At 34.1% G+C, this 13796-nt stretch overlaps 1 protein-coding gene across 48 annotated transcripts in view; it reads right to left on the reverse strand.

Annotated features, from left to right (window-relative positions):
- Positions 1 to 13796, reverse strand: part of RIMS1 (regulating synaptic membrane exocytosis 1) — a 510482-nt gene that overhangs the window by 187532 nt on the left and 309154 nt on the right. For 11 of the 48 annotated variants that reach the window (XM_021670297.2, XM_021670295.2, XM_021670293.2 and 8 more), the window contains exon 1: positions 11506 to 11813. The exons of 24 other annotated variants lie outside the window; for them this stretch is intronic. In XM_021670297.2, the coding sequence (XP_021525972.1) occupies positions 11506 to 11605 (100 nt within the window). In that variant the 5' untranslated portion in view covers positions 11606 to 11813. Of the gene's footprint in view, positions 1 to 11505; positions 11837 to 13796 lie in introns of those variants that run through there. 13 more of the 48 variants (XM_021670287.2, XM_021670285.2, XM_021670283.2 and 10 more) reach the window with 4 other exon arrangements.

Here is a 13796-nt window from a genome sequence, read left to right on the forward strand (position 1 = left end):
TGGCTTTGTCACAGGTGCACGAGAATCCAATTCCCAGCTTGCCTGGCTGTTTAAATACCTGACTTCACAATCACTAGTTGAATGGACTACTCACAAGTACACCTGAGAGAGTATATCCTTGAAGATACTGCCCTACAATATTTTTGAAATGTTTAACACAAAGCAACAGTATATACAGAGTCTTTGTGAGGGCTATGTGTTAAATCAAATTATATTTTCTAAAACAAAACTATGAATTAATTCACACCATCAAACAACCATGCACCAGGAACACACTATATTTCTAGACAGTACCCCTCCCCTCACTGTCCCTACAATTCCTCTTATTGTATTGTCCTTTAACATTACTACATTAGGGTGTTTACTATATGGAGCATGGTGATGATGATTCTCATATTATATGGATCATTCTGTTTCTGCTGCTGCTGATCTTCTCTATGAAATAACAGAAAAGAAACTTCCCTTTGGTGTTGGTATCAGGAATAATTAGTGTGCACTTATGCAACCAGCTTATTTTTATGTTACAGATGTTGTTCATTTGTAATGAATGACACTTTTTTGTGTTGGGATATTTGTGATTAAATATGCAGCCTAATTTTCTAACCTTATTTTCCCTTACTGATCTTTCCCACGTATTTTAAATTTATTTCACATGGCTACATTTTTACATTTTTGTAGCTACCGTAAATCACTCTGGGTATTAAAATAGGTTTCAAAATGGTATTAACGCAGGAATTAAAATCAGGTTAAATGAATATCTATACAATATAATTTAGTATATTTATTGTAACTCTATTTTCATTCAAATGCAGTCTTCCCTCCATCAAACTCAAAATAATTTTGATTCAATGGAAAACAACAAAATGGAACTGATGTTCAGGTATTAGTTTACAATAAATAGAAAATTATCTTAAGTTATTTGAGAGTCTTGCCAAAGGATGGGAAGTAAGTGAAAAGGGCTTCTCATCTGGCAAAAAGCAATTAAAAAAAAAAAATCTGAGCTCCTAGATTTAATAGAAAAATCCACCTGGCCCTCATTCGTAACTTTACAGTCACAGTAATACAAGAGTTTCTTTGGTATTCAACCCTTCAAAACCATTAAAGATGCACACTGTAAAATGGAAAATGGTTTGTTCAAACAAGCACATTGACAGCAATAATTATTCACAATAAAGGGGACAGGGAAACCTAAACAAAAAAATAAATACACAAAAACAAATGAATCAGCTAAGAGTATGTGTCCTCAACACTGTGATACCGTGTGTAGCTCTATGAACATAACTGTGTCAAAGAGTAGCATAACTGGATGAACAGATATGTATCAACACAACTGGATTAAAGGGCAACACACTGATGTTAAAACAATATCGATTAGGCAATAACTGGAAAAATTACAGCGTGTAAATTTTTATAAAAACAAAGATAAAATCCCTTTATAGCCTTCCTAATTTAAGGGGGAAAAAAGTTGGTAAATTATAATTCTGATGAAAAAAATTTTAATTAAAACAATGTAAACAAATAGCAATAACCCTAACAATAAGCTGATTGACAAATATTTAGCACATCGAAAAACTCAGCTCTCAAAATGAGGAATCTGAAGCTAAGCTGTTACAATTGAGTCATTATTCATCAATGCAAAAAATAAAAGCAGAAACATACAGCAATTGTTTATTAAATATTGCTTCAGATTGATCATGAATTTAATTTAAAGATTAAATGTACTGTAAATAATAACTCTTATCCCTTTGCATGTTCTATTTCCTGATATTTTTTGAAAGCAATACAAAAAAAATGTAAAAGATCAAGTGCTCTTTGCATAATGTTCCCCACACAGAGTGGCTGAATTGCCTGTTAAAGACTCTTAACTGGCCGGGCGCAGTGGCTCACCCTGTAATCCCAGAACTTTCGGAGGCCCAGGACGAGACGGGTGGATCAAGACATCAGGAATCCAAGACCAGCTTGGCCAAGATGATGAAACCCTGTCTCTACTAAAAATACAAAAATTAGCTAGGCATGGTGGCGGGCGCCTGCAATTCCAGCTACCCGGGAGGCTGAGGCAGAGAATTGCTTGAACTCAGGAGGCAGAGGTTGCAGTGAGCTGAGATGGCGCCATTGTACTCCAGCCTGGGCAACAGAGTGAGATTCTGTTTCAGAAAAATAAAAGATTCTTAGCTAAAATCAATGTCTCTTAAGTAAGAGCAATGCAAATGAACAAAACTATCTTTTCAGAGAATTATGCAATTGAATTAAATTGTGAAATTAAGAGATATTTGTTGAAAAATTAAAATTACATACCATTAGCACTGATAAACTATTTAAAACATTAAATCTGAAAATTAAAATTACCATCTGAAAGATTACATTTATAAAAAAATTAAATTGAATATTATTTCAGTAATGTTAAAAAGCTAATTTTTCATATTTTATAATTTTTTATAAATTCATAACAAAATATTCCCAATTGATATATAAGGTGATGTCACTCACAAAGACAGTAAATAACTTTAACTCAGTTTTCTCAGTAGAAATGAGCACATTTAAGATTAACCTAATAATGTCACCAATCTTAACAATATAAAATCGTTCTATTTCACCTAATTTCTATACAAACCAACCCAAATGTTAACTAAAATGTCTTACTGATTACAGCAGGATTAAGCTGGAGAAATACAGAATTTATTAGAAATACCAAATTATAGTAATTATAAAAATTCCAATATTAAGAAAAATAATCATAGCTTAATTATATCTTTTATAAAACAAGACATTATGTTATATACAGGTATAATATAAATAAAATTAAAGGCTGATCTCAATTTTAAAATAGCCAGTCAATAGCACCTCCTAAACCCAACCTCAGTTTCTTTTTAACTGGCAAGACCATAAGTAGCATTTACCTTTAGAAATAAAATGTTTATTACTCATGTTTGAAATATATTTGTAAATAATTTATATTAAGGAAATTGTTGCAACTGTATTCTAATGGCTCAGTTTTCTTTTTTTTTTTTTTTTTTTTTTGAGGTGGAGTTTCACTCTTGTTACCCAGCTGGAGTGCAATGGGGGGATCTCGGCTCACTGCAACCTCCGTCTCCTGGGTTCAAGCAATTCTCCTGCCTCAGCCTCCCGAGTAACTGGGACTACAGGCGTGCGCCACCATGCCCAGCTAGTTTTTGTATTTTTTGGTAGAGACGGGGTTTCACCATGTTGACCAGGATGGTCTCGATCTCTTGACCTCGTGATCCACCTGTCTCAGCCTCCCAAAGTGCTGGGATTATAGGCATGAGCCACCGCGCCCAGCCAATGGCTCAGTTTTCAAATGATAAACTCATTATTACCCTAGGCTAGCTATTGTGCATCATTTACAGTTGAAAGGGACTAAAAACACTGAAAAACAACAACTTATTGGCCTTTATAATTTCCATTATTACCAAGAAGCTCTTTGGTTGTATTTGTTTTTCAAAGTGATGTACTAATAGCTTTAATGAGAAAAAAAAATCACACAGACACACACACACACACACACACACACACACACACACATATCTTTGGGTCTACCAAAATATCTGACATAATTATCATTGCATCATATTTTAGATCACACATATGGATACATACTTAGCTCACAAGTATGCAAACTGTATCTACTGCAATTTAGCTTTGTTAAACCAGCCAGGAAAACTGTGGAGAATAAAGATATTATGTTTAAAGACTCTATACAGCAAACTCAAGAAGGACAGCTTCAAGCAAAAACTTCAGAAAGATTGTTTTCATTACAAACCACGTGTTTCTTACCAATACTCAGAGGGGCTTTCATGTTAAATAGATGTTTTAGAGGCCTTTATTCTGTGCTTAATTTTTCCATCAATTTTATGCCTTAATTGAATAGCTCTGCTTACAGTAAAATTTCATAGTCTATAACAAACCTTACATAGAGATCTCTGTAACTAAATGTCTGCCTAAACAAGACTAGCCCATGAAATCAGGAAATCACAACATATTTGCCAAAGAAGCCTACTGACAAAAGAAACCTGGTCTCTGTAAAGCCATTCTAAACAGAAACAAGCTCAATGAATTTGCAGTCAGTCATTCCCAGTGTTTGCTTATGCTAATGATCTGTCTAATCCTCACATATTTATCTTTGGGAGATTTAAATTTTGGGCGCATTTTTCTTCATATAAAATGCCAGAGCCCATGAAACAGCAAATAGTAATTAAGGGGTTTTTGTTTGTTTGTTTGTTTGTTTAGCAAGAACAATCTGAAGTTGGTCTTGGGTTTCACTAACCATAGATGAGAAGTGGTATACCTTTGTGTAGGCAGGACTTTTTCTACCACTGAATGTACTTTTTTTTGTCATGACTTTTAAGGAAAGGATTATAAACCTGAGGTATCCAAGCCCTTTTACATGGTCCATAATTATATTTAGGGGTTACATGCACTCTTTAAAATCGTAAGTAAAATTTTGTGTGCAAAAATATTTTTCCCCCAGAGTCCATTGCTTCCTTAATTTCTCTGAAAGACCTCTGATGTCTCTTCAAATTAAGAACAAATGATTAAAGGGACAAAATGAATGAGTGACTCAGACTAGGATATTACGATATGGACTTGTTGCTTTATCTTTAGGTCCCAGAATTATCCTCTCTTGCAGGTCCTCAGCCTCAGCAATATGCTTTCATTAAGATCCCTATTTAAGCCAGGCACTTAGGAAATCAAGAAACCATACTCAGAGAAAATGAGCTTTGTGAATACATATAGAGAGCAAGGGAATTTACCTCAAAAAGCACTTTCATGACCTATCAAGACTCTAATGAATTATATTTTTAAAAAGCCTTTAATATAGTATAGGCAAGAGAAATACTACACACAAATGTACTAACATCTCTTCTCTGGTGAATACCTTAGATAATTTTAGAGATATATGCTAAATAGGAAAATATAGAAAATATAACAAACTTTATATAATCTAAGTAAGTGATTACAAAACATAACCCTGAAATAAAAGTAAGAAAAAATAAGTGGGTAAAAAAGTTGTTCCAATTTAAACCTACTCAGGAGAAGAAGTTTCAAGGGCTAAGCATTCTCTAAAGAGAAAAACAACAAAGCCTGCAGGGCTAACAGCCTCTTGTAACAACAATAACCAAAAACCCTCAAAGCTATTTATACGTCTAAAATATATGACAGATGTTATAGTACTGAAATACGTTTGTTAACTCACCAGTCATTATATCAATATGGTCCCCTTTCTGAAGTCAGTTTTGAAATTTGTTCAATGTTTACAGTTCATCACAATAAGAATTTATTTCCCAGAATTCAAGACTTATAGAAGTCATATAAAACTGTCTCTAAAACAACTTATTTAAATTAACTATGCAATTAAGATTTTTGGTTACATTTTTGCAAGTAATTGACCAACTCATAATATGATTAGGATGATTATCTTCTTAAAGACAAAAGATTGGCCTACCTGAAGCAATCTTTTGCTTCACAAAATATAAACCCATTTCATTAGCCTACAACTTACAGGCACAATGTTAAGTATTTATAAGTTTTCCTGACAATTATTATCATAGTATAAAATAAGTACTAATTCTTTCATTAATTTATCTTCTTTTATAAGTTGGTGTGCTTCTTCCCAATGTCCCTAGTCTTAGAAAATTGAGAATGGCAACCATTTGTTTTACTTACTAAAAGTGTTTATATGTATGACCTGGGCAAGGGTGGGGGAGAATATATATTTGCTGTTTACTGAGATTGACTTTTGTTTTTGTTTTCCAAATGACTTCATTTCTCTAACAGATCTCTTCCCAGGAACATTCACAGGTAATACTTCAAAATGAAAATATTTTATTCTCCTTGAAGAACTTCCTAACTATGCACTAATAAATAACAGCACCCCATAAAATCAGAAAGTTGGAAGAGACCTGAGCAGATAACCTTTTATGGAATGCATAATCACTTTACTAATAAAGTTATTGCCCTCATAAATATATGTCTAGAGACTATAATTCAGACTGGTTCCTTGGAACTAGACAGAAAAATTAATCACATCGTTTTTCTTTTTCTTTCATCTCTCATGTGCATATGTGTGGGAGCATGAACCATCACTGCCTCAGCCTTCCTCTCATAATGGTGGGTGTCTATTATTAAGAAGAACCAGAAAGTGTCAATATGGACACAAGATTCATGATCATTATAAACTGGCAATTATTAGCCACTCTGTAAGCACACTGCTCAATTTACAATAAAATCCTTCCATTCTCATTAAAGAACATATTTAATTAGTCTAGACTCAAAAATGTTAACTAGTATTTGGTAGGCAGCAATCTGATTCATACTTTAGCAAGTGGAAGGTGGCTACTTCTTTTCCAGTTGCCTCTGATCCTTTGGATTTTGAGCTTGACCTCAGCAGAAAGTGGACTTCTTGAAAAACATCTGCTGAGAAAAGAAGGCAGGAGCTCTCTTCAGCTGCCCTAGCAATACACACGGAACCTGAGGGGGAGCAAGGGAGCAATGAGGAGAGCCTTTCTCCCTGGCAGACTTTCAGAGAGTCCCAGTGCCTCTCTGCATCCAGGTCCTCATCAGGCTGCAGCACAACTGATGCCTCTTTCCTCTCCCAAGGAGTGCAGTCTTAACAGTAGGTGCCCCCGGGACACCTCAAACTTAATGCCTGTTTGGCAAAATAGTTACAAGAAGCCAAGAGATTTACCAGCTTAATTTAAAAGAAGCGTATCTCTTAAAAAAGAAAAGAAAAGAAAAAAAAGCCTTGGTAGCTAAAACACTACAAATAAAAGCAGGAAAAAACAGCTGTATTTACCCCCTGTATTAGGAAAACTGCATACCTTTAAAAAAATTAACAATTGTGTCTTCTTCCACATGAAAATCATAAATAGATGATACTGAGCACATGAAAAATGTTGTGCCATTTCTATAGAGAATAACAGGAGAGTCTTTTTCCAAACTGGCAGAAGGGAAACCAGGGCCAGAAGAGGTTGGTCACTAGTTACTCTTTATCCCAAGGTCACAGACCTAAATCTCTGATGCAAAAGAGTACACACTTCTCTTTCCTTCCTTGTGTCTTGGGCTCTCTGTTCCCCTCATCTAATAGTTTTCCCTTTAGTCCACAGCTTAACATCACCGAAAACATATGCATTTCCATGAATCTGTTCTATAATCAGGACTGTCAATTAAGAGAAACCAAGCCTTATCAGCCTTTTTTTTCTAAACACTTGAAAAGAACAATCTATATATATTTATATTTTTGTATTTTCAAGAATATTAAGATCTGAAGTTTCCTAATTTTAGTGAAAGTCACTAAATAGGAAAATCAAACTGATCCATTAGAGAAGAAAAATGTATACTTTCTGAATTAATTGTATATTTTATATACATATATCTCAAGTTGAGACTTAAATGTAATACTACAATGTATATAATTTAATGTGCACTTCAGATATATATTTAAAACATAAAAATAACTTCATGTAATACAACTAATCATTACTGCATCCTAAAATAACTTACTATATAAAGCAAACATCCTTATTCTCTAATGATATAATCTAAATGAAACATTTTAATATCTTACTCTTTTGGATAACTAAACAATAAATTCCATTAACTTTATATTTATTCATAGATTAATATAATTTCATTTACCTGTTCCTGAGTGCAACGTATGAAGTAGTAGAAACTGCAGAAACCCAGCAAACCTAACAGCAGCATCGGAATGGTTAAATACATGCCACTGGCATCAAATCACCAAATCTCAGCTAGCAACAGCAGCAAATGCACAACACAATTTAAAAAGCCACCAAAATACAAAATTTTAAATAAAATTCCTTGTGGTCCTTGCATTCTAAATCAAAGCCAAAAAAGCCTGCAGTGTCCAACATTATACAACAGGGACACTAAACAAGGCCATAAGTGCTGCTGTCATCAAAACAGATCTCTGCAGTGTACAGATTCTCATTGATTACGGCATTAATCTATAGTGTTCCGTGCTGTACTAAAGTGGTTCCCAGTGTAGCAAACACCAAAGCTCTTCTAGCTCTGCAGTTAACCATTTCCTAAAACAATGCACAAAAGCTGCTACTTTCCCGCAGCCAGAGAGATGAAACGTTGTGGTCCTTAAAGCTAACACGGAAGAAAACACTCAGGCAAATGTTCAGAAGCTCATCTTGTACCCACTGACATTCACTGTGATATCCATGGGCTAAGACGACAAGGTTGAGCAGATGCCTGACTACCAGACCACATAAAACTCACCTGAAATGATTTGGTCCCATTATCAATCACTGGCAATGGTCCCGCCAAGCCCTGTGTAGCAGATCATTTCCTCTGCAGTTTCCCTAACTGAGGAATCTTACTCAGCCCAATGACAACAACTGGCACCAGAAAGCATAAACCAAAAGTATACAATTGATTCTTGTGAACACAGGCAAAAGTGCTTCTTCAGGCTGTTCTGGGATAGCCAGCCTAGTGCTAATCATGGCTCATCTCCAGAGGGCAAAAGGATAACCTCAAATAGGTTTTGCCAGGGAGCTGGGGACAGGAGAAGGCGGGTCATATTTCTGATATTTTTAAAGATGCATGTTTTTGATGACTGTAGATGCGTAATTCATAAAACAATAGATTCTTTTTTCTCACTGACACAGAATAATTATCATCTCATTGAGTCACCTACATTTACTTCATCCACCCATATTTTGTGTTACAGAACAACAGCAACAATAACAACAAAATCAGTTGATTTGAAATTATGTTACTCTCTCAATTACATTTTTATTGTAGTACAACATTCAGATTTCAGAAAGAGCAATGAACAATGATACACTTCTCTAATCCACTAGGGATTATTTGCTGAAAAACAGAGGTAGACTGCTTCTAGTTTGTTTTAGAAAATGAAATGGTCAAGTGATAATAGAGAATTAGAAACCTCTTTCATTTACTTAAAACAAACGTGCTGCGTTTACTTAAATTACATGTTCTTGTCAAAAATAATTATCTCATGAGAAAAAAATTAATACTGAGCCACGGATCATCTCATTACTAAAATAACTGCAAAATGTCAGCCTCAAATGAAATGACTAATTTGAACAATTTTTCTCTCTTAAAAGAAAATATTTACAGTCTCATTCAGAATCTGTATTATTTTCTTTTCCCAAACTTCTGCCTGTGCTTAAAACTGGCTGTACTCAAAACTAGACCAAGTTATTGCTGAAAAAAGCAAAAGGGAAATAAACTGAATGCTTATTAAGTGCCAAATATTATACTGTCTATTAATTTTATTTAGTTCATTTGTTTATCATGAAAAATTTATTTCTCATGGAAAATCAATAATACTTATCCCGTATTAGAGATGGAGTTTAGAAAAGCTAATTAACTTGCCTGAAGTCACATGATTTATAAGTAGCAGAGTTGAGATTTGAACTTGGCTTTGTCTGTTTTGAAAGCCATGCATGAGCTTTTCACTACACCATGGTAGTTAGGAATTACTGCAATTATTTTGGTGAATTACCTCAAAGTTATGCCAGTTTTTGTGAACGTACTCGTGAGTTATTGGTGGTGCAGGGGCGCCTATAATGATACACTTCTATTTCCCATGTTTGGAGCTGGTGAGGATTTTTTTGGAGCAGCTAATGGAGCTGAAGTCTTATACTTGCTGAACTTAAGTTTCTTCAATTATGATATGGTCATTAAGAAGACATACAGATGGCATGGTGTAGAGATAGACCTGCTGGCCCAGCAAGTTTACAGAAGAGAACCAGTAAAAAGGAGGTCAAAACTTTCGACAACCAATATACTCATTTTGTCTGGTTGAAATCACAACCATATAATTTTCTTTGACTAGAATTTAAGATGCATGAATCGGGCCAGGCACAGTGGCTCATGCCTGTAATACTAGCACTTTGGGAGGCTGAGGCGGGTGGATCACCTGAGGTCAGAAGTTCGAGACCAGCCTGGCCAACATGGTGAGACCCCATCTCTACTAAAAATAGAAAAATTAGCTGGGTGTGGTGGCACATGCCTGTAGTCCCAGCTACTTGACAGGCTGAGGCAGGAGAATTGAACCCAAGAGACAGAGGTTGCAGTGAGCCGAGATCGCTCCAGCCACTGAACTCCAGCCTGGGTGACAGAGTGAGATTCTGTCTCAAAAAAAAGCATGAATCATATAAGCCTATGTAGGCTCAAGTCAACTGAAATAAAACATTTTAATATACTGCAAATGTCTATTATTGTGTTTGAGTTTTTAGATTTTAAAAAATATTTATTTCTCCATTTCTAATTCTTTTCTCTTGTTTATTATCCAGTATGGGCTTATTTCAAATTATAAAATCATTTTGAATGTCATTAATCTAATATTTGTCCCTCATTCCATCTCTTGAATTTATATTAATTTAGTGTAATTACCTCGAGTTCCCTAAAGTGCCTTGATATAAGAAAATTTATCAAATGGTAACAAATTGCATTTCTAACAGAAAATACTTAACCAAACAGGGTTTATTAAGTAAAGTAGTGCTCATGGCTTTCAAAATTACAGAATCAAAGCAGAGAATCAATATTAGAAGAGATTAATGTTGATCTTATTCTAAAATATCCTAACTCATTTCTGGGTACCACATACTATGAGCTTTCATGCATAATAACAAGTGTTATTCACTGGAGCCACTGTCTATGTAAAAGTAGAAAAAATCCTTCTATTTTCACTTTATAAATTCCAAAATTTATGTTAACAATATTTAGTCATTTAAAACATTTCTACAACACCTTTATCTTGAGTCATATATGTCCTTCTTCTGGATTATATATTTCACATCCTCATACTTAGTTGTGATTCCACAGCTATATCAAAGACCAAAAAACTGATTTCCCTTGGGAGAGAACACATAAAACCGAACATCAATTGCAATTTTGAGCTTGCTTCACATATGCCATTTAACCTGTGCTATTGTAGTTTAGGTCAAGGCCTGCATTTGTGAAAAGGTTTTGGTTCTTTCACAAGAACCCAGGAACCATTATTTTGAAAAAGTGATGCAAACTTCCTATTTTTGAATTGACATTCCATTAATGATGACTGCAATTTGTCATGTATTTCTCATTCTTTGTATTAGTATGAGATAGTAAAGAATGGAACACATTGATAGAAAAGAAAACCCATGCATAATTAAGCAACATGCTATTGCTTTTTTTTATTACTTTCACAGAACACTGACTTTCTAATCTTCAAATCTTTCTTGACTTGGCTATTACACAGGAATAAATCATAAATACAATTAATCATCTTAAAATATTTAGGGCTATATTATAAACCCTATAATCTCATTTCAGAGAAATAGATTAAAGATAAAGTTGACAACTGGAAACTTTATTCAATTAAGAACACTGTGCACCTGACACACGCAGAAGAGAAATATTTTGACTGAAAAATAGATACAGAGGGGGTGTTAAATATAGATTTGTGTACATCTGGGAAAAAATGAAGTGAGATTACCATTATTTATTGCTTACCAGCAACTGCTCGTCGAGCCTCAATTGTTCCCTCTTCGGACTCAACAGACCTCACTTCTTCCCACCCTTCTGAAGAGACATGAATCCCAGGTGCACACATGACAGCAACCGTGCAAATAAATCCAGCTTGGGAGATTTAAGCCTTGCTATTCAAACCACTCTCTGCAGCTCAAGATCTCATCTAAGAAGAGTGTGAAGTGCCTCCTTCATCACTCTGCTTATATCACTGAACAACAGGACCAGTAGAAAATGGAAAGTGAAATAAAACATTGGTGTGAGAACAAGAAAGTCTCCTTGCATGACTGACTCAGGTCATTGCAGGCACTGTGCAGTTACCCAAAGGACTGCTTGGATAAAATACTGTAGACAAGCTTCGGTGGGCCTGGTGGTGTGGGGACTGGTAGCATTTACTGAGGAGAAGCATATTGGCATCTCTGTTGGGTTTTAACCAGATCCACAGGATTCAGGAAATAAGCTCTCTGCCAGATGACACTATGCTCCTAGCCATTCCTTCTGTTTACTTATCGCCCAAATTACTCTAACTAGTGTCCTTTGTCCTGCTGTGAGCTTATTTGTGGAGAAGGCTAAATAAAGGATTTTTATGACAACTAAATGGCCATTGGCCCATGGAATGATTTCTTAAAACATAACTCTTCTGCTTTTGTTCAATACTATTAAAATTAATTAAATGGGAGCACTTGTTATTATTGTATCTTTGATTTATGAAGAAAAACACATTTTTGTTTCTTCCTGTTGAAATATTTGAAATTAGGCTATATTTTTAACTGTTATATACTCTTTATATAGTACTTACCTCTTATTACATAAACTTTTTAAGGTAGGCTCCCTCTTTCTATTGTTTTATTTTCTATCAGATGCAAATACATGTATATATGAATGTATTATATATTACATATATATATTCCTACTATATGTGACATGGTACAACATTAATACACATTTCTAAAATATGAAGAACTGTACCTTCTGATAAATGAGATGCATATTCCTACTTTATGAAAAAAATTATATATTTCTATCTACCTTAACTGTAGTCTTTTCACTAAAACAAACAAGCACATGTAATTTTAATTTAAGCATATTTTCCCGCAGGTAATTATTAACTTTTTGAATTTCAATAAAGGAAATGTTGTAAATAGCAAAAATAACACAATCACCTTGCATTTGCAAATATTTCATACTTCTTAATATTCATGTGCTTCAAAATGAATATGAGAGGTAACAAAGATGGATAGTATTAACAAGAGAATCAACCATGTAGAGAAACAGACATGGATTATATACCAAGACTGGTTTATCCTGGAAATGAAATTTCTAAGTCACTAACCTAAGGCTTCTACTTCACCAAACTTTCATTTTCAAGTTAAACTTTGGTACTAATATGACAGTCAGAAAGTACACATAAAAACCTATTATAATCAAATACCAATATTTTTAACATTGAAATATTAATCACCTACAATACCTTAGAAATTCCTTTTTATTCCTCCATAGTCCTATTAATTCCATATGCAAAATAAATCTGATTTTCAAATCACAAATCTCCAAGTATTCTTTAAATAATGTAATAATCAATAGAGACTGTATTGATTTTCTGAGTTCCATACACTATCAGCGTATTAAGGGCAGTACTGAAGTACTATATGAAAAATGTACATATTATTTCCAAACTATTCTAAAGTACTTTCATAAGCTGAAAACATCTCTACTCATCTATAGCTGACTTACTTACATAATATCGTCTGTTGCTCACAATTATATCTTGTAAAAAAATGTATACTTCCATATAAACAAATAAACCAATCATTTTAAGTAATGAGGATGCCTACATAATTTACTGTTGATGAGATGTAAATCTAGCATCTCATTCTTTATGGGGAATGAAGGCTTCCCAGATAGAACTAACACATTACTACTGAGTTGACTGGCTAAATCTGCTGTGTGAGCTCTGATGTATCGTATTAATGTATTGACACTTAAGAATCAATAGCAAGACAAACTCAGGACAGAAGTGGGTAAATATCTTGTCTTTAATCTGTACATGTGTAAACCCCAGATCCTTCTAGTGATACCAAGATTCTTAATCTTTATAACCAGTAGTAGAATATAGTATTTATGAAAGGTATGGCATAAAAAAATATTCAGGTTCATAATATCTCCTCTGAGAGGTTTTCACTGACTAAACCCAATGCACATTGATCTTTTTATTGTTTAGTACTTATCTTTAGGTCTTCAAGGGAGAGTCAGTCCTACATAATTTTTCATTCTAT

Source organism: Aotus nancymaae, unplaced genomic scaffold, assembly GCF_030222135.1.
Source record: "Aotus nancymaae isolate 86718 unplaced genomic scaffold, 86718_ANA_hifiasm-v0.15.2.pri h1tg000040l, whole genome shotgun sequence".
Taxonomy (NCBI): domain Eukaryota; kingdom Metazoa; phylum Chordata; class Mammalia; order Primates; family Aotidae; genus Aotus; species Aotus nancymaae.